At 26.3% G+C, this 26,091-nt stretch overlaps 2 protein-coding genes across 2 annotated transcripts; one reads left to right on the top strand and one right to left on the bottom strand.

The window, feature by feature from the left end:
• The first annotated feature begins 1,164 nt into the window (after positions 1 to 1,164).
• LOC129984187 (uncharacterized) lies at positions 1,165 to 7,969 on the top strand. The gene is made up of 3 exons (XM_056093999.1): positions 1,165 to 1,297; positions 1,524 to 1,648; positions 6,398 to 7,969. The coding sequence occupies exons 2-3, from the start codon at positions 1,534 to 1,536 to the stop codon at positions 7,864 to 7,866; spliced, it is 1,584 nt and encodes a 527-aa protein (XP_055949974.1). The 5' UTR covers positions 1,165 to 1,297; positions 1,524 to 1,533; the 3' UTR covers positions 7,867 to 7,969.
• Positions 7,970 to 11,172: 3,203 nt separating this feature from the next.
• Positions 11,173 to 25,320, bottom strand: LOC129984722 (protein O-glucosyltransferase 2-like). Its single transcript, XM_056094665.1, has 10 exons — positions 24,869 to 25,320; positions 23,515 to 23,711; positions 22,558 to 22,766; positions 21,519 to 21,596; positions 21,245 to 21,417; positions 19,401 to 19,638; positions 17,137 to 17,436; positions 16,415 to 16,516; positions 15,036 to 15,080; positions 11,173 to 13,935 (listed from the first exon to the last, which is right to left on the bottom strand). Exons 1-9 carry the CDS (start codon positions 25,078 to 25,080, stop codon positions 15,048 to 15,050), a joined length of 1,542 nt encoding a protein of 513 aa, XP_055950640.1. The 5' UTR covers positions 25,081 to 25,320; the 3' UTR covers positions 11,173 to 13,935; positions 15,036 to 15,047.
• Between the last annotated feature and the right edge of the window lie 771 nt (positions 25,321 to 26,091).

Here is a 26,091-nt window from a genome sequence, read left to right as displayed (position 1 = left end):
ATTGAAGCAAAAATTTGACACAGAATTACATTTGTAATCGCGTACTGAGTTTGATATATCATTGCATTTTTGTCTCATAGTATTTACATGTTTCTGAAAGAACAGACCGAAAGCGATATGTAGGATTTCGCTTAGAATTATATAGGTATTTGTTTGCACTGTGGATGTTAAATGTGTGCCGAATTTTATCAATCTAGCTGTTTTCGTTTTTGTAGTTGTATTCGAACAACCGGACAAACAAATTTCATTTATATGGATTTTGCTCAAAGTTTTATCGAAATCTACAAATTTGGTATAAAGATCGTGTACCAAATTTTATCTGTTTAGTTCAAAGCGGTCTTATTTTTGTAAATAAACCGCTAAATAAGACTAATCAACACTTTCCAAAAATGTGCTTTTCGAACACAGGGTGGTCTGATCTGAAATGCAAAGATTTGTCAAAATCTCGAGTTCGAATTTTCGGATGATTATGATACTTCCTCTATACTAAGTATACTCTCTACAAGTAAGTTTCAGAAGTGTTACTGGACAACGTAATGAATATTTTTGCACAAAACAGTAAGATGTGAGATTAGAAGTTAGAATTTGATGCTTAAAAATTCTTCATTAACTGAACGATGAAAATCAAACTCATACATCGTAGAGAAATTTCTCCTTCTCTGTGTTATGCTTTAGAGGCACGTTAGTAAAGAATACACGATTCAGCATTTTAACAAATTTGAATTACACCTTAAAACGCAAAATATCTTTGAATCTTTCTAAATAAATAAATTTGAAAAACTTCATTTGAAAATAAATAAAGACCAATCAGAATAATCATTCTTAATATAAAAATAACTAAATAAATAAAAATGGTAGTGGTCTTCCGTTCGTTATCATTTTTAAATTGATTTTTTTTCTTTGCATTATGTATGATTTTCATTGTTTCTATTTAATATTTTGCTGAATATTCTTTAGAATATTTTTATTATCTCAAAATAGTTTATGGCTATTTCGAAGTAAATTTTCATAAGTTTCTTTTACTCCAAGCTAAATGATGATGATGGTATCCTATTTTTCTGTTATTAGCCGCTTTGCCATTTTTGATCAAGAAAAAAATATCGATTCTTACAAGAAAGAAAAAATATCGATTCTTACTTTAATGAATTGATATCATTTCCTCCAATGAATTTTTAGTTCATCAAGCCAAAATATTTTGGCGCGCATTTCTTTCAACAAATTATCACGTAATTTTTTAAAAGTTCTTTTATTTATATTTCTTGAGGAGTATTATTTAATTGATGAATTTTTAGAATCGGTAAGTCCATTGTTATTTTTGCATTTTCTTTAGAAATAAATTTTTGTGAAACCTTCATCAAATTCTAAAAATGTAATCTATATTAGTGTAGTTATCTTAATTTGTAATCTGGCTTGACTTTGAACATGATTCTGCCCTTGATTTCGAATTTCATTTGAATCTGTTTTGCTTATTTTTCATTATAACTTTTTTTTTTTTATTTTTCGGTTTCCTCTTCTTATTATAGGTCTTTTAGAATGTTTAATTTGAATTCTAATTTGTTATCTGGATCTACTTCATGGGATACTAATTATGCGCGGACATATTTACAAATTTCAAAAGATCAGCTTGAGAAGATAAATAAAATTCCTGGTAATTCATTTTTGAATGATTTATTATTATCTTTATTTATGTAATTTTCCATATATTTGTTCAGTTTTAACTTGTTTAAAAATATATCATTGTTTTTCCCCATTAACTATATACTGATAACTATTTGATTGATAAATTGAATATTTCTCCCTCAAAATAAATGAATATTTGGCCAGAGTAAAGATTAAGTAAGTTGATGAAGGAGAGGCATGTTGATATGCTATATTCATGTTATGAATTGAATATTATAATATAGTTTGATGGTGGTTTATTATTATTAATATTATTTTTTTACTTCCACATTATGCTTGAATGTAAAAATATGAAATAATTTTTTTTCTAGGCCAAAATAATTAAATAAAAATTGACAACCTTATCAATATGATCCATCTCTTCCAATCACTATTTTGCTATATTAACTATGTAAAAATAATATTATATAATGAAAGCCAATTCAAGTAGCTGCATTACTGATTAATGATATATTGCATGCTTCTATGTATCTTAATATTTTAAAAACATTTTTATCAAATAATACAACTTTCATTTTAAATGAAGTGTTTTACTGCATAAATTATTAGTATTTAACCCTAAATTTATTCAAATACATTAATATTTGTTAAATAAATTAAAATCAGTTTGGCTTAAAATTATGATGCAATTTTTAACCATTATTTCACCCAACCTTTAAAAAAAATCTCAAAACTTCTCCATCTCAGATGGTTATGAGATGCCTGATTACTTTATTTAATGAGAAATCACCATAAAAAGTATTGAACTTTGGTGATTCTAGTTTATAACTGTTTGTGTACTGTATTACTATAAGCAAGCTGGGAATTTAGTTGTTCTTTTAATTTTAGTTATAATAAATTAATATCAATACAATCTTCCTGATCTTAAAGCTCTGGTTTATGAACATATATAAAAATTAATTGATTACGTTTTTAATAATTTTTCTGCCTTATATTTTGATAATTTTGTAAATTGATCATTTGATACTATCCCAAAATAAAAAAAACTTTACTTACATATTTCTATCAAACATATCTTTTTCAACAAATCATTTAATATGAAATTTTTTTATGTTAATTTATTAAAATAATTCCTATTAAGTGTCTTGCAGCCGGAAAAATAGATGAGATACTAAAAGTCGTGGTTCCAATTATGAGTTTTAATGACTAACAAAACAGATATTTTTTAAATGTCTAATACACACGAGTATTGCTTTATGGTGGATTATGTCATTTGAGTTTGTGTAATAGTCAAACAGAAACAATATTATTTTTCATCTAAAAAATTTTAAATTTCTTTCTTTTTTCCTTTTTTTTTATAATTTTTATCATGAACGTCTACTGATAATTTTATCAACAGATATTTGGAGAACTATCTTACATCTATTTAAAACAAGTCATGCTTTATAAAGAAATACTAATTGCTACCAAAGCTCTGTGAGGTAATTAAAATCAATAGGAGTTGACTAATTAGAAGATGATAAGATCATAAGAAAAATTCAATTTATCCAAAGTTTGAAATAAAAACAACTTCATTTCCCAAAAAAAAGTTGCTTGATAGCTGTTTTGATTAAATACATATTGTTTAAGTTCTTGAACAAATTAATGCTTAAAAATGTATTTTTTCACTAATTAATATAAACAATAGAAAATTCTACAGATTCGGCAAAAATTCAAATAGCTGAAAACTTCAAATTAAGAATGTCCAAATTAGTCAATACCCACTGTAATAATAATAATTTAACTCTCTTCTGTTTAAGTTGGTTTGGTATCCAATAGTCACTACATAAGTTACACTATATAACTTTTCCAACCTGTCACTAGTTTTTGGGTAGAAGCGAATACTGACTTTTCCTTTTACTTAGTTTAACTTTACTAAAAATTCAGAATTTAAAGGTTTTGTGATATTAAAAGCAGTTTGTTCACTGAATCCATACACTCTTAAGATCAGTCTGCTTCTAACTTTTTCTACTAGACATTATATTCCAAAGAGGCATTGTCAAATTATGCAATTTCTAATAAATCCATTCTGCAAATATTTCCAGAATAGCATAGGGAAAGAAATGATTTTGTAAGAAAAGCTCTGACATACATAAGAGAAAAAAATATTTATAAAAATCAAAGCTTAAATGCATTTTCTAGTATTTAATAAATCATAAAAATTTAAAAAAGCAATACAGAAAAATAGAAACTATATGAAATTCTTCAAAAATGTTTCTGTTTCTTTAAAGGATTTTTTTTATTCACATTCTTTTTTTAATACCTTAGTGCATATGAAATCTAGGAAATACAAATAGAGATACAAATTTAATATATATATATATATATATATATATATATATATATATATATATATATATATATATATATTCTATACACATTTAATAGAGAAAAATGAATAGAAAGTTCTTTCCCTATATTATGGCAATCCTTAAAATTCCTGAAACAATTTGTCTTTTGAATAATGTGATTATTTGCATGTGGCAATTAAGTTTTAGAGTTGACAAATTTTTTAAAAAATCAAATGAATGAAGATATTTCAATAATCAAATCTACTTTACTGAGCAGCTACCCATTAAGTTTCTCACTGAATAATAGTCTGCCCCCCCCCCCAAAAAAAATCTCACAGGAAAAATAAAATTTTATTGTAAAATTTAAGAGGGAAAAAATTATTCAAATATATGCCACAAAGAAAAAGTTAAAATGTGCAGATTTTAAGTGTTGTTCAAATGATGACAATTAATATTAAAAACTGCATTATTAAAATATAGTCTTTTCTTAGAACTTGAAAAAAAAATTCACACTGAATTTCATTTGCTGCACAGAAATAGCATTTTTAATTGTATATTATAATTATAAAAAATTAATTTTATTGAAAACTTGTTCATATCTTTTGAAGCTTTTTATACATGTAGTTTGTTAAATTTCATTCTTATACATTTGGCAGGTTTTAATCTTCATATAATTCTAAATATTATATGTTCTTTTAATTCCAACAATAGCTAATAAAAATACAGTAATAGACAAATATTCCTTGCTTTGAAAAGTATATAAGGAATATGAAAATAAAACAATGGTTAACTTCAAAATTTAATTAAATTAAACTGTTAATTAACACTGTCCTTTCAATTCTTTTTTAAATTCTAAAGTTATAAAGAACATCATTTAATATTTCTATTTAAATCATAAAAAAGAAAAAATATGAAAGGCTTATGTTAACCGAAAACTAGTCATTAAAAACAAAACTAGTTATATAACTCTATAATTCATTTGAATCTCAGAAACTGATTATCTTTAAAAATTCCGTCAAAGATTGGCAATATTTCGCAAAAGTCAAAAGCTATTGTAATTTGACCTTGAGATTTTGATGAATTTCCACATTTCAGATATATCTCAATTTGGAAAACGCATTTTTGGAATTGTGTCAATCAGTCTCTTTGTTTGTGACCATAGTAATATAGTGAAATTTGATATTTTTGTATTAACACTAAATTTGTCTATTTTTATTAAATTTTTAATAAATTCCGTGTAGAAGAAATTAATTATTGTGTCTGTTTAAGTACAAATGACAATGATTATTAAACAAATATAAAATGGTAGATAAAATTTGATTCTTGTATTATTTGTAGACCTATATCAGATTTTGGAGCTAAATCTGTTTATGTATCGAGATAATGTAAAGGCTATAATTCATCAATGCAACTACCGATAAAATTTGGTGCGAAATATTTTTTTCATAAAACTGTAGATCTGTTTCAAATTTTTATTTTAATCAGGTGAAAAATGTATATTCTGTATTTTTAAATATACTAAAAATAATAAAATGTTTATGAGTAAGATTATTATTGTATGTGAAGATCGGAACAGATAGGTTAAAATCTTTTGTATTGGCATCTTTCCACCTTGGGCCAATCTCACATTTCAAAGATAATAAAAATCGAAGTTCATAGTTTCTCCCAATGCCTGTAATTTTAATGCGGGTGAGAAATATTATTAAGTGAATTACAAAGTTTTCATGGAAAGTCCTCCACTTGAATACGAGACAGAAAACGAAAATACCCTGTTCCCTCAGAAAAATAATATCATTTCTGTAGTTAAGCTGATGAGTGATTGTTAATACCATGCCTTCCCTTCACTTGTGAAAATAGCTAGCCTTAATAGCATATCTTATCCTGTCACTTTATTTTGATTATAGGAAGAGCTTACCTGGATTTTTGATTTTTGAGACAGACATTAAACTGAAAAAACAAATAATACTAATTAAAAAAAAAAAACCACTGCAATTTTATTTTTTTAAATGTCATTGATGTGTAAGATAATATATTATGCTGACTTATTTTTTAAATTTAACTGATGTGGCCAAAATGGTGGCTTAAAAAGTCAAGGATTACCCCTGTACCTGAGCCTGGTTTCAAGAATATTTAGTTAAAAGTGAATGGTGTAATAAAAAGCTTCAAAAACCTTTTTACTTTTGCAGAACATATTTGTTCTATATTTAAATAGCATGAATTTGTGAAGTGTTGCAAAATCAATGATATCTGAATTCAAAATTATTTTATTATAATAATTTGTAATATTAATGTAAAAAGATTTCAGATAAAGCATTGAATTTCATATTCTTATTTTAATTACTTGATATTTTGTAATTATTGTTTCCTAGTATTTATGTCCATAATAAATGAATTATCTAACAATTAGTGCTTTTTGCATATAAATTCTTTCCGTCTCCTCTGTTTAGGATGGTCAAAAACTGTTCCTGAAAATGAAAAGACTTCAGAAAATGTTGAAAAACAGTTGACTCAACAAACTTCAGCAGAAAACATTCCGACTTCTTTTACAAATATTTCCATAAAAGATGATAGTAATTTAAAAATTCAAAATCGTAATTCAGATCTGCAATCAAAGGTACAATCTAAATCTGAGAAAGAAATTTTTTTGAAAAATTTTTCTTTATCACCATTGAAAAAGAATAATACATCTGCATATTCATTGAAACGTTCAAGTTCGTTACCTGATATGCACCAGGAATTACAGTCTTTTAATGAACCAGAGGGATTTTCCAGAAAAAGAACACACTCTATAGGAAAAGACATTTCAAGTTCTAAACTTCAACTTCGGTTTAAAAAAAATCTTTTGAAAGAAACCTATACAGTTCCTTTAATTTCTGATGATGGTGTAAATCCTGATAAACGTTTTGGAATTGACAGCCATAAATCTTTTTCTTGTCCTTTAAAACAATCAAATGAAACATCAAAACAAAAACGGTTCAAGTCATTGGATGATAATATTTTAAATCACATATATCTAAAAGAAATTATGACATGTGAGATCAAATCAGATACTGGCCCACGTTCTTCAAATGGCGCAGTTCAAGCTGTATTAGAGCAGGAAAGGAATTCATTTGAAAAAAGGCTTTTGCTGCTAGAGAAAAGATTTTCTCCATCCAAAGAAATGAGCACATCGTCATTTAATGCTAGATTTATAAACGTAGAAAATTCAAATTTCGAAAAATTATTTCGGAATGCTGAAGAAATTGGTGAAATCGTGACGATTAAAGACAGGCCTGATTTATTTGAAAACTTAACAGACAAGGTACAAAATTCTTCAGTGTCCAAGAGTCAATCTGTTGAACTGAAAGCTGACTCACAACCATTTAATGAAAAAAGTGATGCATCTGATAAAGATAGAGCTACTAATATTTCAAAAACTGCCATTTCTAATTTTGACAGCTTTCTTTCACCTGAAATTCCTTGTGGACAACCTGTTCCAACTGAAGTCCCTTCTCAATCTGAGCTGTTTCCATCACAAGAATCAGCTAAATTGCATTCTGCAGCTAAACTGCAACCAGTCCCATGTGGACAACCTCTACCAATGGAAGTTCCTACTGCAACTGAACCAGTTCCATCACAAAAAGTAGCTAAGTTAAACACACCAAGTAAATCACAAAATTCAAAATTTTTAGATAACAAAATGGTGGCAGAAAAAACAAGTGGTACATTCAGTGTATTCTCAGCCAGTTCAAATGAGAAAGCCTCAGACTTAGTTTCTAGTAAAGAATTGGTAACAAAGAGGAAACGTAGGAACAGAAGTGAAAAATCATCAAAAAAATTGGATGCAAAAAGAATTAAAAGAATAGACATTCAGTTTTCATCTGTACAAATGAATACTATGTTAGAGATTATGAAGCTGTTTCACACAGAAGTTTAAACTTTTATATTTACAAATGGAAATTTAATTCAATATGTATTTAAAATTATGTAAAAGGAACTCTCTGACCAGTCCTTTCTTATGAATAAATATCAAATGATTATATGCTGTTTTACTTGCAAAATCACGATTTTTTATTAGTTGTAAGGAATAACAAAAAGTTCTATAATTAAATGAATATTTTTTATATATAAAAATACATTTGTAACTCATGAGTTTAAGAAATTTTCCATAGCAATAATAGCTCTCATATCTAGTTGTTTAATATAATATATTGAATATCTAGGTCTAAATAAATGAAAATTGATCACAAGTGACTTTAATAGTTTTCTAATATTAATTTGCATATATAATCTTGAATAATTGGATACAAGCAATCATGACAAGGTAAGTAGAATCAAGAACTATTTTTCTGATTTCTGTTATTCTTTCATTAGAGTGATATTAACGTACAAAAACTTAATTCCATTGACAGCTAGGACATCTGTACTGCCTTTGTGATATAAATCATAACAGCATTTATAAACAACTAAACTGATTGCATTTTAACCTAGCAATACATATCTATTGAGAAGCATAAATATTCTTTGTTTATTACATGCTTCTATAAGTATTTCTTTGTCATATATCATCATTTAATTTTGTTAAGTGTTTTGGTAAAATATTGATATTATATTAAGCAATACTTGGTTTGGCACATTGGAAAATGTTTGTTAACACAAAATATGTGACAAAACATCTGGACACTTTCAGATTTATTTTTCTGGATTTCTCTAGAATGGCTGTGTGAATTACCTTTGTCTTTGTAAAAAATGTACTTGAACTCATTTTTTACTACAGAGATTGTCATTTAGAAAGCCAACATATTTTTTATACATTGTGGTTAATCTATACTTATAATAAAGCTCAATGTGTGTGTGTGTGTGTTGGCGCTCTACAGGCCAGGTCATTTGACATAAAGCTACCAAATTTGGTACATGTATACCTTAGAGGTCGGGAATGTGCACCTGGGGTCCCTTTTTTTGAAATTTTAATTAGAATTTTAATTATTAATTAAAAACTAACTTTCCCGCCAAAAAAATCTTCCATTTTCCCCACCGCCAACTTTTCCGCCAAAATAATCTTCCATTTTCCCCAACGCCAAATGATTTAGGCTTTAGTTCTTTTTTTCTCCCAACAGTAATGAGGCTAGGGTTAAGATTTTTCGGCGGATTATTTCAAACGATTCTGTTTATTTTCTTAATGTTTCATGCATTTAAAATTAAACATTGTTAATTAATCCATGTTTCACATTCATTCTGAAGTACTTTTGAATTAAAATAACACAGAATAAAGGAAATTCAAAATGTCTAATCTGCATGGCGTTACCCCAACTGGCGTAGAAAAATTCACGCATTTGCGTCACCGTAAAAGGCGAAGAAAATTCACGCATGCGCACTGTGTTCTGATTGTTGGCATGGCAACCATTATCAACGGACGATTTAAATTACTTTTAGGTTAGTTGTATGCTTTTGTACGTAAATTGTATTTATGTTAGTTATATATTTTTTGTATATGCTTATAGTTTTAAGTACATCGTTTTTAAGTAGTTTTTTTTAAACCTGTTTACAATGATTTAAATTATTTTTAGGTTAGTTGCATGCTTTTGTAATTAAATTGTATTTATGTTAGTTATATATATATTTTTATATATGCTTATAGTTTTAAGTACGTCGTTTTTTAAGTAGTTTTTTTAACCTGTTTTCAATGATTTAAATTTTTTTTAGGTTAGTTGCATGCTTTTATAATTAAATTGTATTTATGTTAGTTATATATATTTTTTATATATGCTTATAGTTTTAAGTACATTGTTTTTTAAGTAGTTTTTTTAGACCTGTTTTCGACCGATTATTTTAAACGATTCATTTTATTTTCTTAGTGTTTGATGCATTTAAAATGAAACATTGTTAATGAATCGATCCATTCATGATGAATCTGAGAAAATTTTGTTGACAAATTCTATAGATATTACATAAATTAAGAAAGATATTCTTTAGTGCCCATAAAGTTTAAACGCTCAGTGACTCTATTATCAGTAATCATATTATTTAAAAAAATGCTTTGTTTCAGTAAAAAAATATTATTATATTAATTGCAGATTAATCCTTTACACTTTAATTTAAAGCATAAATTCTACGAGGGGTAACAGAAAATGAGAGAGATACATATCACGTTATGACTGAAGGCCTTTATAATATTATGAGTGAATTATATGACTATAAAAATTTGAAGTTTTAAAATATTTTGCTGAAGAATCTATTAAAGTTGGAATTGCATAAAATATTTAATTATTAAAATTTTAACGAACATTAAGATTGGCGAACCGGCTGGTCGCCACAGGCGGCTAGTATTGATATAAATATAAAAGTAACATGTATGTTTGGAAATATATAAAAATTTTCTCAGAGTTTTTATTTTAATAAAATGCAGTTTTTATCCAAATTATACAAAACCTGAAAAATATGTGAGAAAATATTAAAGCATAATATTACATTACATCATGTCTTTTAACTTCACTTAGATACTGCTAAAACTCAGCTCAGTGCAATACTTATCTCTTTCCAATTCCTAATAATATTCACCTGGAATATTTATATAAATTGCCTTATATTTCTCATTTTGAAAAGAAACAATGTGCTATATTTTTACATTGGTTAAAATTTATTTACTAAAAATACTCCTTTTACTCTGAATACTTGTAGAATGTTTTTTAAATTTTAATATTATTTTGACATATTCTTTATATTTCATAAAGTTTATTTGAAAAATTTACAATAAAAAAAACCCAGATCTTTCTGAATGCTAGTATTTTTACAAAAATGCATGCATATATGACTCATGGCATATAAAACCATTGTTGAAATTTTCATATCATTATCCATATGATAGGGAGAGTCAAAATGATTCTGCTGAATTTTTAATCAGTGCTCTTGAAACTGATTGTTCAGGGTAAAATGTAAATTCCAGTGTATTTTTTCATCCAACCTTCCCTGGAAAAGTACAAATCTGAGTGTTTGGATATTTCTATCCATATTGTGTATCTTGTAAAGGAGTATAAATATTCATAAGCTTATATATTTAAGGGGTTTGAAATTTACACACACACACATATTGTAACTCCCCAATAATATTTGATAACAATTAAAATCAGATAAATGGGAGTATTTTCATTGAACTAGAAATAATAAAGCAAAGAATTATTTTTAAAAACTTTTATTTCAATACAAAGTTTACAAAAATATAACAATCAATAAAATACACCTTTGAATGTCATTAAAAAACAGTGCAAGTGAATACTTAATAAAATCTTTGGTTTGGAACTTCCATTTAAAATATTTAATAATAATAATCAACCATGCATTCTTATTCCTTGTCAACATAAAAATAAAAAAAAAAAAAGAATTCATGGTTTTTATCAAGTTATTTAACACTTGATATTTTAATTTCTCAATTATAAATAATTTTGTAGAAAGCAGAGTACAACAGATCAGAGTTAACTACTCATACAAATAACAATATGCAATTCACAATGGTGAAACCAAAATTCAAAATAATATTGCTGCCTAACTGCTTAACAGTTAATTCTTTTGCACTCTAAAGACAAGATTCTAGGCAGTCTACCACTGTGACATTTCTTACTTTGGATAGAAATAAAAAAAAAAAAAGTTGTACATTAAATATTCAGGGGAAAAAAACCACTTATATAGTTACATTTCTCAGATTTTGGAACTCACATTAACAAGAATAATTATATATGTATTTATATTTCTAAGTGCAAATGATTATAAAAGGGTAATTTGTTTTTTTCTTCTTTGCAATTTCAAAATATTTAATCTTTACTTAGAAGTCATGCTCTGATGATTTTGGATTAAAATATTATAAGGTAATAATAGACTTTTTGAAGCATTTTTTTAAAGTTAATAAAAGTAATTCATTCTTTACTCTCTTTTTTCACCTATGAACTCAATGAGATTAAAAGGATAAAATAAAATGTGTTGTGTGTATAGCATATTAATTTCAAATACTTAGAGGCTCTTTTACATTTTTATTCAATAAGAATTGCATAAATTAGTTTAGAGAAAATTATCCCTCTGCCCTCTAATGGGTAAACTGTCTTAATCTCAAAGTATTTAATTATAATTACGTGACAAAATTTACTATTTATTCATCAACCACTAGAAGATTTTGAATTACGAGCTACTGTAATCAACAAAACTATACTATTAAAACTGATACATAAGTTTTTTTTTTTTTTTTTTAGAAATAATTGCTTAAAATATTAATTTATTAAAATTGGAAGCTAAGACAGATTAAAGAAATATTCACAGCACTCTTGTCACAGTAACAGGAAAAACATCACAGATGCAAGATATCAAAAGTTTTGTCTTATTTTGAAATGCAAGTTATATTTCGTATAGCTTTTACGTCAGAGCAAATTTGAAAACTTCAACATTTGCATAAATATATAAAATAAAAACTTATAAAGCAACATTATACAATTTTGTGTTTATGTAGGTATTTCTCCACAAAATATTTTTTTAAATTGAGATTTAGTAATTTTTTTAAATTATTTAATTTTATAATTTTCTCTTAACTTTTCAATTTACTTACATGAAATTATTTCATTAGTTATCCTACTTTTTTTATTACATTTTTAAAAAATGAATCAATGACTTGTTGCTTTAAAGATTCAAATGAATCATTATATCAACATGCCATAAAGCAAATAATAATACAAATCAACTTTTGTTTACTATTTCAAGGTTGCCATAATACTAGAAAAAGACAGGAAGTTTTGAAATTTTCTTTAAAACCAGGAAAAGAAGGAATTTTAAATGTCTTTTTCTTTTTTATCTAAAAAAAAGATTTTTTAAATATTGCAAAAATAAAAAAATCGTTGATATAACTCTAAATTAAACAACACCACTGTGACTGCTAAACAGCAGAAGCTCAAGCAAACAATGCAATATGTAAAAAGTGAATGATTAATTTGTTTCAACTTTATTTCATAGTACAAATTTTCACAGCATGCTCAGAATATAAAAAGATCCAATTTGAAATTTTCTTTTATTTTTTTTAATATGTAAATGTTCATTTAACCTACAATTTTTTCAGATAATATTGAATTCTTGCTTACTTCCGTTTGCTTATTCCATTGATAAAAACTAGGGAATATTGTTATTCTATTATACCCAACACATGAATGCTTTTTTCACATTTCCTTTTATACTGTATATATGTGCAAGAAAAACAGTTTTTTTTTTCCCCCAAATTTGAGTGGCAACCCTGTATTTAATAATATAGCTTCAAAACATGAAATATAAAGTTGACCATTTCATTTTCATTTTTCTTACAAAGAACAACACACAGAAAACTGATACCTAAAGAAACTTCCTTCATCATGAATAAATATCATGACCAAAGATACAGAAAAGAAAAAAAAATGGCTCCAGTATTTGTTTTTATTAACTAGTATTTAGGAATCTGCAAGTACCATATTTTTTGTTCAAGTAATCTTATTCTAAAAGATCCAATAAGAGTCAAATCCTATATAGAAATTTAATATATTTATAATAAAATACATAACAAAATATACTAAGTAGAAAGCCTGTAAAGTTTTAAGTATAAAAATGCATTATATTTTAAAATTTTACATTTTGATATGTACATGATTATAATAAAAGTTCTTATGTGTATAAAAAATAAATGAAAAATATTTGTTCATATATATGGAAGCATATATAAAATGTGTAGTTTGTAAAACAATCTATATGGTATACATTACCTTTTAATAAATTTACAAACTTAAGAATATGGATATGCCATTTCAAGATAAATTGTTGTTTGATTTTTTTTTTACAAGCACAAAAGTCACTAACAAATGCTTTGCATATACTTAAGTCATAAAAAGTTAAACTAATATAATTTATAAATTCTGTAAAATTTCATTTTCTTAAATTTCTGTACATAAATTCTGAATTGCAGGTTTGTATCACAATCTTGATTTTGTTCCTTTTTTTCCAAGACATTCTACAAAATAAGATAAATATATTTAAAAGATAATACATTTATCCCAAAGAACTATGAAATTCATATTTCAGTTATTAAAAAAATGATCATCACATCAGGTAAAACTACATTTCACTATTAGTAAGATATAATGTAATTAGTTAGTATTAAAACATGAAAGCACTGAAAACTTGAGTTAGTATAAAATGAATGAATCATGAAAATAAAGAATATTATGGAATCGAATGAACTACATATAAAATAACTAATTAATCAACTTTTCAGTTCTGTAAAACAAAGAAGATATTTAAACTTCAAGATTAAAAGATATAGAATGAAAATAAAAATGTGCATCACCAAACAAAATAATTAACATTTTCAGAAAAAGAAAAAAAGTTTTTTTTTTTTTTTTTTGGTAACATCAAATTTTTTATCAATAAATAGAGAAATAATGCAGCAAGGCTTTTTAATCTGTGGAATATAGTTTCAATAAGAAATGCACAAAACAATTATGAGACTATAAAATCTTTATTACTTCTGCTTTGTTTAGATTCTTTAATTATAGTTAAAAATTCAGAAAATTGCCTTAATTTCAGACATTTTGATAAAAGTGTTCTAAATCACTATTAAAAATTTAAATTTCATTTATCAATAATTAACATTTTATTATTAGTTTTCTACTTATATGGTCAAAAATTTATTTTCTGCAGGAAAAAGTGAAAAGCATTTTAAAAGCCTTGCTTGATAGCTATATTATATATATATATATATATATATGCACAAGTTATTTAATAAAATCACTGATCATTTCACACTTCATCAGACAAAATTTTGTCTTTTATTTACTTATCATTCTTATAATGCACTAAAACTTAAATTGTAATTATCACAATAACACTGATTAAATAAATAAGTGTAAGTTTCAAACCCTAAAAGTATCAAAAAAGAATTGATGCTTCATGTTGAATTCTTTTTTATTTGTCACAAAATCATTTTTCAAAGAGTCATATTTTATTATATTTATTTGATCTAATGATGGTTTAGAATAAGAATTGTATTTTTTTTTATCTTCAAAAAATTAAGTAATAAAGTGAGAAACAACGAAAAAAAAATCATTTTACTTTTTGAATTCTTCAAAGCTCTTCTCTGCTGAATTTGGCTTGCAGCTAAAACATGACGAAATAAAAAGTGTTTGTAAGAATTGTTAACAACATAATTAATATCGAAGCAAACAATGATTAAAGTTTAATTTAGTTGAAACAGGAGAAGATACATTTCATTTTTATAATATTGTAATTAAAGTTAATATACATTAATCATTAAATTCACTAGTGACTATTTGATTTTATATAAAAGTGTTCAAGACTGCACTAAGTTCTATCAAATTCCAACATAAAACAAACATAGCCTGGAGTAGCATATACTGCAGTCATGTATAAGATACACGATCAGAAAACAAATTACATATAACCATTATAAATATATCTCGTGTATTTCAGCTTTGTGCTAGCACACAACATAAGCAAATACATCATCTCTGTCTACTATAGGAGTCTTCATTCAAGCAAAAGAAATTCAAAATGTACTGCTTCTTCAATCTTGCAAAATATTTAATGCAGAGAAGAATCTCTTAGTCTTAACAAGCCAATTAATGAATATTGACAAATTCTGCATCCATCTTAAAATATTAAGATTGAGCTAAACAGTCCTAAGGTTGAGATTAGTAAACTCCTATTGCATAGATTTCTGGTGCCCTGCAACCAAGGATCTATCATTTCTTTCCACATATCCAATACAGTCAACAGAGCAGATGCATAGACAAATAAAAATCAACACAACAGCCCTATTACATTATTTGCATTTTGATTCTGTATTGACTTTACTGTAAAATAAATACTTTTACAGCAATTTGCTCAACTAAAATTAAAATATCATTCAATATGAATGGTGTTCATTATCATGTAACAAACCTTCCATTTTTGCTAGCTTTGGAATCTACGAATCTGAATGCTTCATTAAGATCTTTTGAATTTGGAATTAAAATTAAGAAATAAAAATAGTATATTTTTTAAATAATATAATAAGTAATACAAAAATAGTATTTATAACATATCAGTATTCAGCTAATTAAAAAAAAATAGAATAAAACATTTTTCAATACATTTTGTGTTGATCAAATAAAAGCGAATTAGTTTTCTATCTTATGTATATCAGTGCACCACACATTGTCACAAAATATATAATTTATAAACAATACAAACAATTTTGAACAAAGATCAACTTCATGATTGCACAAATTTGAAAGAAAGGTATGAATATTTAGGAGAACTTTAATTCTTGCAACTAAAAGAAATATATGAAGCAATCGAAGTGTTGCTAAAACTATGCAATAAGTGTTTAAAAAATATTTTATCCATGATATTAACAACTAACCCAAATAATGTTTACATATAATTATTTTCATTTAAAAGGCGAGATAAAATAAAAAATGGATAAGTACCTTGTTTTCATCTGGACACAAACAACTTTTTTGAACAGGCTGCTTTATATGTTCCATATTATCATGGATAATACTCTCACTTTTTAGTCTTTTAGAGTACTCCTAAAAGAAAATAATAATAAAATATTATCTTTTGAAAGTGATTAAAAATGACTTCTATAATAACTAATTTTCTAACTTTGATATATCAAAAACAATTCAATAGTCTAGACTATATCTAAAAAAAATATCAATTTAACGAAAGTATAAAAATATTTCATGAGAAATAGCTAGTTTTTAAAGAACATCTGATGAATATTTTTAAAAATTAGACTAAATAGTTCAATTAACTTTCTATTTTGAAGAAACAAAGATTATTTTGTGATGGTTCTCACAATTTTTTATTCTGGTCAAAAAACAAAGAATAGCACTTAAACGTGAACTCTCCTCACCAAACTTCTATACCACACTATTGGCAGCACATTTGATCTTGATAAACTTAATATGTATGGACTTTAACATATAAAGAGTTTTAAAAGAGGAAAGGTATATTTTTAATACCGGCAATTATGCACAAATTTACTAAAATGTAAATTTTTACTATGATTTTTGCAAATTACAGGTTTTTAAAGACATTGATCACACTAATAACATTAACAATTTACTAATGTCAAGTCTGCAATTTTATAACATTCTTAACTAATAAATTTTTTAATGTATATAAAAAACAAATAAGTTCTTACATTAAATAAAACAGCATAATAGCATAAGATATCTTTGGGCATTAGATTAGATAATGCAAAGTTTTGTGCATTTTCAGCTATAGTTTGGGCTTCATTGTCATGGTCAATAGCCCACTGAAGTTTGTCCACCAAATTAGACAAGTTGCGATTAAAAGGCACATAGTGAACCATCGGTTGTAGGTCATTATAAAAATGTTCATAAAAATCAGAATCTTGCTTCAAAACTAAGCTTCCACCAGCAAGTAAGTAAGGCAGCCGATATGCAGCAACTGTCCCATCAATGTTGATTTGATACCTATACTTAAATGATAAAACAAAGATTAAATAACAATAAAATATAACATCAAGAAAGAAATACAAACTAGATAAATCAAATAGTTAAAGAGATACTTTAAAGACTTTGTTATATATTATAAAATACTTTTTTGAAAAAGACGACATGGAGAAAATAAAATACAGGATGCAGCAACAAAAAAAAAAAAAAAAATCGGACAAAGTTATGCATCATAGAGTAGAAGTTAAATTTCTATTTTAATCTTCGAGTTTGTTTCTTTTTGTCTACCATTTTAATTATAAAATATTTTTAATATATATCTTTACATATTGCTTGTTTTTACATTGTCAAGTAGAAGATCTTCTATTTTAGAGTTATTTAGCAAGAAAAACAATAGTGTAAAATTGTTTATTTGCTTAATGTGCCTTGGCAAACAGTGTCTGATGCAATCTGTCTTTTCAAAGAACTTGGCAATGATGTTCAACGTCCAGAAAGTGGATGCAAATGCATGGTGACCATTTCCAATAAGGTCATCAAAAAGTGAGTTCAATGGGATTTCCAAGGTTTCCATGAGAAAGATTGCTTGTGAAATGGGAATAAGTGACCAATTAATTTGGGGAACGTTAAAAACAGAAAATGGACTGAAGCCCTACAAGTTCCTAAATGTTCAGCTTCTTACTAAAGAAAACAAACTTGTGGACTCCCACAGATACCGAAAATTTGTGAGTCAGGCTGCAAGTCAGCACTGAAAGAGATTCCTTTTCATCGATGAGAAACTCTTAACCATCCAACAAGTTCATACCTCCCAGAACAGTAGGATTTGATCTGTAGATGCTCCACGCATCTCAGCAATTGTTGAATATTGCCAAACTCCAAAGTCAGTCATGGTCTGGGATGGAATTTTTGTAAGTGGCAAAACACTTCAGGTTTTTGTGGATGAGTTAAACCAAAAATTTTAGCAGTGGGACATTATAGAAGGTGTTGTACTCCTAGGGCCAAAAAGCACTCCAACAATGTAAACCGGATGTTTCAACAAGACTCTGCACCAGATCACAAGGCCTAAAAGACAAAAGAATGGTGCAATGTACATTTTCTGGACATGATATCATCTGGAGAATGCCCTACTCGCTAGATATCAATCCCATGAATTACAGTGTATGGTCCATTTTGGTGTCTAGGGCCTGCACTAAACCCCACAAAAGTTTGGACTCTCTAAAGCAATTTCTTCAATGGTAATAGGATAGAACAAATGCAGACTTGTGGCCCATTGCTGAAAGTTTAAATAAACACTTGTGCCTCTGCATCGCTGCATAAGGTGGATATTTTGAAGCCAATTAAATTTATTATTAATAAAAGTCTACTCTTTTTATTATTTGTTATATTTTGTTTATTTATTTATTTTTAATAAAAATTATTTGTCTGGATATTTTTGCCACACTCTGTATTTATATAATCTTGCAATGATTGCATGCAAAAATTTACACTGTAAAACTGGTTTCTTTCTTAAGCTAAGCAACAATTGACAGATGAGTTATTGTTGTTGAAAGTAGTCTAAGAAATATCACTTGGAAATAATTAAGAAAATTTAATGAGTAACCTAATACTAAATAGGCAAGGGTTTGATTTACTGTCACCATATTCATAGTGTAAAAATACTTTAAAATATACATGTTTGAAGGCATCTGCTCATATTTTGTACAAAATCATCTTTAGCTTGTTTCTGATGATAATATAACAATAACTTAATATTTTACTTGTGATTTATTAAACCACAAACATCACTACATGATGATATTCAAGCTAGCACACAGCTGTTATATGCATCATCATTATAATAAAAATATTTGATTAAAAAAGTACTCTGAAACAGTACTAAAAGCATATAAACTGCAACTGCAAAAAGAAAAGAAAGAAAAAGAAAAGATAAAGAAGGAAAGTAAATGTAGTATTGAAAAGTAGATGTAGTATTGAAAAGTAGATGTAAACTTACCTTGAAAAAGTCAAAAAAAGATATATATTCTGATTTTGGTCCATATTCAGCTTCCTCTTTTCTGAAGAAGAAAAAATTAGTAAGGGAAGCATTGATTAAATCAGGATATTCTCTGGCCAGTTTTATCAAATCAAGCCTTTCTTGTCTACTATCACGTCCTCTCCAAAATGCCTTTGGAATTTTCTGTTCCCAAGATGGACCAGAATTACCCATTACAGATAATATGTCAACCATAACTCTGAAAAATGCAAAGAGGAAAAAATTATTTTCTATTACAAGATATTTAGAAAAATATTTTGAATAAAAATACACATTAAATCAAACAAATGAATATAGCTTATAAAATTAAGGTTAAGGACAAAAGATTGCAATATATATGTGTGTGTGTGTGTATGTAATGATATTTTAAAATCTAATTTAATCTACATTAATTGCCTAATTCGGGCCATGTCGAGGTCATTCTAAAGTGTTCTCATGTTTCCTGATACCATTCCATGTATGAAGCTGTGTAAAAATTACTGTGCAATCAATTCTACGTATGAAGTGAAAATGATCCGTCCATAGCCCTTATCAAAGGACAACACATGTTTTCAATCGCCACTTGACCGGAAATCCTTTATTATATAAGATTAGTGATCATTTGTTTCACCCCTTTTCCTCACTTCTGCTTTTGTGCTACACTGTGGCGGACGTGCATTGTCCGCATCTCTGCTTGTAAATAATTATGCTTTCCCAGAATGAATATTAAAGAGAATTAAAAAATCCAAAATGTCTATTCACTGCTTCAAACCTGCATTCTGCTTCAACCAAAATAAGCTTACATATATATATATATATATATATATATATTAAAATATTCTGGAATTTCACAGAAGAAATTTTTGAAAAACGTCATTCACTGTAAGATACACCCCCTCCCTCCCAAACTTGATCAGCTTTTGCAGAATTTAAAAAAAACCTTGAAGTAAAAATAATAATAATCTCTACCTTTTATTAAAAATAGTTGAATTACTCATTGCCTAATTCTTGTGTTTCTGACTTTAAGATTGTGAAACAATTTTTAAAACAAAAATTTTAGATTATGAGTAAATGAAATTAAAATGTCCCATTTAACCTTTTCCAGTATGGCAGTTACAAAAAAAAAGAAAAAAAGGCAGCAAATTGAAAAAAAAATTTGAATGAAAAAAAAATCTTTCCATTTTGAAACCCAATCACCTTGTATATAAATTACTCAAGATAAATATAGTTTTTAACAGTTACTGTAAAATTATTATATCAAGGATTTTTAAATTTTATAATTACATCTTATTTTTATTTACATTTATTATATATTTATATTACATTTTATCATACCATATTTTAAAATATTCAATAGTAACACCGAGTTAAAAATAATTCAAACCAATATGGTGGTTAATCAATTATATATTTCAAACAATGTTCTAAAAATGAATTACTGATAGAAAGCATATGAAAATACATTAATTCATTTTACCCAAATATGCCACAGAGAAATAAAAACAAATTTCATCAACTATTCCATATTTAAATGTCATCAATTTATGATTGAAGCAAATACAAGGAAGTATATTTTCAACAGACTTAAAATGGGTGATATGTAACATGATTTTAAATTTTTCTATAAAGCTAAAATATTAATCAGTTCAAAATAAGTTTCATCATTACAAAGGATTAGAATGTTGCTATTCCATAACATTATGAATGAGAATTTCAATTAAGTTCCAAATAAGTTCAATACAGCATTTTCAATAAACTTCAAATTTCATCTATTTCTATTGCTGATAATACTATGAGTAAGTGACAAGGCCATGATAATATTATACCTGCCCATCATTTCTAAGGTGGCTTCAGTAACATCGTAAGTTGGCATAACAATATCTTTAGTGGACTTTGACCCACACCAAGAAAATATTGGGATTGGCTTTTCAGCAGCAGATCGTTGTTCTAAAGGCCAATCACCTAAGTTAGCAATTAACTCTAAATCTGGCAAATACATCTAAAAATAAACAGGAAAATAATAAAATAACAACTTTAAGGAAGAGCATTAGAAATGAATTTAGACAAACAGAAAATGAATAGAAAAAAATGTGTGCTTACTTTCCGAGTCAAAGAAAGTAATATTTCATCCATAAACATGCTGAAACCTACATATTGTCCAAAGCATTTTCGATAAACCTGAAATAAAGATACAAATTGAATTTTTTTATTTGATGTATAAAACACATGACTTCTTTAATATATACATAGCAATGCAGAAAATCAAACTTTATGAAAAAACAAGAAAAGCATAGAACATATATGTGTGTATATAATAAACATACGGTAAACACTACATAATTCATCATGAGTTGTTCAATTGCAATTTATGGTTTTTCCAAAAAAATTTTAAATAAGCATACATACAATTCTAAATTAAATAATAATTCATTAAGTTGTGAAAACTGATCTTTTTTATCAAACATTTTATTCGCTTTATGTTCTCTTTATATAAGTTGATACTGTTTACTCAAATTTCAGTTAAAGTAGTTTTTTTTTTTTTTTTAAATTCTTTTTACAGAAACAGTGAGGTCATAATAATCATATAATAGCCTCTGTTTTGAAATTGGAGAGTCATGATAAATTACACTACAGATTTGACATGCGCATGATGCCACCAATACAGTGTCAAAGTCTGCAAAGAAATTATGGATTCAGATATTCTCTGCACTATCTGATCAAAGTTCAGAATTTGAAATAAAGCTAGTTCTCTCAAAAGTAGATCTACAGATTTATAAAATAGGATGCATATATAATAAAACTAATTCATACTACAATGAACTTTACAGATAGTTTAAAAATAATTATCATGTTGTTGTTTCTAAAAGATCATTAAGTTGCATAAAGTCAGTTATGATAGTTCAGGTAGTCATATATTTATAATTTTATCAATGGGGTGAAATTTCATGTTAAGGAATTAAATATACCTTAATTCAAGAGAATAATGAACAAATTAAAATAAATAAAAATTGGAAAAAAATATTACTTGTATTAAAAACATTTTTCTTAAGTTTGAGTTAAATATTCATTGATCACAGACAAACACATTGATCAGACATAAAAAAACAAGGAAATACCGATAAAAAAAAGTATTACACACCTGATTTGAAATTACAGAGTAGTGACAAATGCTGTAAGATCCTGGATGATTAAATCTTTGTAAGGCATCTTCTATTGAACTACGCATATCAATTTCAGGAAATAATTTCAGATCATCATTGATTTGAGTATAACTTGATGGACAGTTGAGATTGGACAACCACTCATTTATAGGTTTAGGGCAATAACACTGCTCTTGAAATATAAGCCCTATAAGAAATAATTTTATTAAAACAAAAACAGTTGTAACAATATTAAATAAATCTAACTGTTGTAAAAAAGGAAATTTTTTAATAATGTTATTATATTGTAAAATTTTGACAAGCAGAATTATTTTATATTTTATTGTGTTTGAACTAAGTTTTGACACTAAGAGAAATTGTACAGAAAGTTATAAATACAAAAAAAAAAAAAAAAAAAAAAATTCATAAAGTATTTTTTTTTTTTTTTTTGCAAAACTCTTTAACTATTAAAATTAAAAGCAGTCCAGAATTTCTTCCGGACACTTTGCTTCAAAATTTTCATTAAAATTATCATTAATTAGATTCCTTTTACATAGAAACTCCTTACATAGAAATTCCTTTTTTTAGAAACATAGGGAAATGCCCCCCTCCCATGTAAAACGAATTACAAGAAGCAGAAAAGTTCAAGAAAATCAGCTTTGTTGCAGAGGGGGGGGGGGATGGAAAAAAAGGAATTGTATCTGACCTAGTCAGTTGACCATGAAGCAATTTTTCTAAAAATGTTTAATTGAATAAACAAATCTGCACTAGGACAAACTTACAGAACACCTGAACTATTATAAAATTAAAGTATTGCAAAAATTAAAAGTACAAAATGCTTCACTTAAAGCATAAATAAGGAGAAGAAATTATACAAACAAAAGCCATACATGAATATAATGCAATTTTTAAATTACATTACATTATTAACATTCTTTATTAAGTAACATTTTTACCTTCTATAACATAAGGAGCATCAGCAACAAATTGATTTTCATAAACAATATCAATTTGAACACCAACACATGTTTCATATAATCGGTAACGAGCAATGAATAAACCTTCTTTTATTTGAAGAAGTTGATACCAGATACGACATTTTTCTTTCAAACCAGATACTTGAATATTCAAACTTTCTGGTGATGATGAAAAACTATAAAATTAAAAAAAGGCAAAATTGCAACAAATTCAAATAATCCATATGAATTAAGGAAAACCACAAATAAAATAAAATAAACATAAATAATATAGTCAACAACAACAGCAAAAATAGATGATTTTGAATTTAGCTAAGAAAAGAAAAATTTAACATTATATTTGTATACAAAATACATCTAAAGTAAAGTTGCTGCAACTCTTCAAGATGTTTTAAATGGAAATGATTAGCACCAGTATTCTTTAAACTTTTCTAAAGAGGAGTATGTTCTGTCATCTCTTTTCCACAATTTCAAAACAAGTTTTTTTATATAATTTTTTTTATATAATTTTCTTATAAATAATTTTTTCTTATAAATAAGAAAGTATAAATTAATTATTTAATAAAAATTTTCATATTGTTTTAACAAATTTTATTAACTGCCTTATAAAAATTTTGTAATAATTTTTTCTGAACAAATACACACGAATTTGAAAGAAAACACTGCAAAATTTATATAAATGTAGTATTTTTTTACACAACTATTACAATTTAAGTCATTCTGCTGTGCACAATTTTTATGGTTGTCAAAACCTTGTTATGACATGCATTTGTAAAATTTTTCACTAAAAACAATTAAATTAAGAGTCAGAAAGCAATCTGGAACTAAAACAATTATGTACAGGTTTCTATATAGAGGTTTTGAAATAATTCTGTTAGTTTATCAGCACTTAAGCTTGTACCAACCTATTTTATTTTCTATACTTGAAAATACCTTGAATAGAGATATTAGAAATTTTTTTTTCAAATAGTATGGAATCACTAATAAAAAAGTTTAAGATGCTCTGATTTACAATACATGTAAAAAAACAATAACAAACGATATCCCACCATAAAATAATTTTATCATGATAGTTTTTTTTAACATTATCTTATTATTTTGAAAATTTATTAAATATTCTACAAATGTTTTATGGTATAGCATGTATATAAAGTTAAATATATAGAACTTGTAAAGATCATATCTCCCAATTATAAAAGTTTTTGTATTAGATAAAATTAAGTAATTAAAAAGAGAAATCTATATTTTTTTATTGATAAAAAAAGACAGTAAAAAGAAGATATCAAATAAAATGTAAAAGAGCAATTTAGTAAAAAAAAAAAAAAAAAAATACCTTCTATGTTCTGTATCAAGTAGTTCGATAAAGAAGTATCGAACCGGCACTGTGAAATTTGCTGAAAGACCAGGTCCATAAACTTTAGAATTTTTCAATGAAATAGTTGGAATTGCGTTTTTCTCTACATCTTTACAATATACATGAGTTAAAAATATAACAGCGAAACAAATTAATTCTCTCTGTAAAATAGAACATTGTTTATAAGGCATATCGCGCGATTCCTCAGAGGAGGAAAGAAAGAATCATCTCAAGTTATGAAAAGTAGGTTAGTACGTGCAGGCATTAAGCAGGGCACATACATCTATTCATCATAAACAATGCTGAGATTTATTACAGTAAAAACCTAAGAATTCATTTCTATAAATAAAAGCAACCGGTTTATCTTCTACCATAACCTTTGACATCACTTAAAACATTTTCAAAACACAAAAAATTGACAGACAGCAAGTTTTTAAACTAAATAGCGGCAGTTGCAGTTGCTTTCAATGAAAAGTTTCTATATTAACAAAAGTTTTGTGTTGGATGTTCGTTAATTCAAGTTTGCATCTATCAGATAGAAAAGTAGCTAGAATTCTTCTAAGTCTAAAAAAATAATTAAATTTACTGATAAGAACGATAAAAGTAGCACTGCATAATAAAAAAATTTAAAGTTACGATCGATAATGTCTTTAGATACTTTTTTGAAGCCTAATATTCCGCACTATTAAAAGTAACAGTAAAGTGCAGATATTAAATAGAACATCTCGTTGAAGCAACAATTATCTTTAATTAACTGTTACTTAAATACAATTAACTATTTACATAGCAATAACTTTCATTCTTTCTGAATATTTTCATAACGGATGGAATTTTTGCTATAATTGTTTTAGCACTCAATCTGGAGATATTTAAAATGATGAATTTGTATCGGAGCCGGATGTCATTTTTTCACTAATTGGTTAAAAAAAACGAACATATAGTAATAATATACAATAAAAGGAAACATAATTCTGTGCATTTGCTTCAATGAATTTGGTTTTCTTTAAAGAGAAACCAAACAGAATTGCTTAAAGCAAATTGAGAATTAAGCGTTATTTTATAAACTTTATTTTTTTTATTTATTAACTTTCATTTAAACAAATTCAGAATTTCTTAAATGAAAGGGGGCTGTGATAACAAAATAGAAAACTTGTAGATGAATGGAAAATTGAAACTTTCGAATTTTTTTGGATAGATTCTGA

This window comes from Argiope bruennichi, chromosome 9 (assembly GCF_947563725.1).
Source record: "Argiope bruennichi chromosome 9, qqArgBrue1.1, whole genome shotgun sequence".
NCBI classification, from domain to species: Eukaryota; Metazoa; Arthropoda; class Arachnida; order Araneae; family Araneidae; genus Argiope; species Argiope bruennichi.
This window is presented reverse-complemented; position numbering and strand designations above follow the sequence as displayed.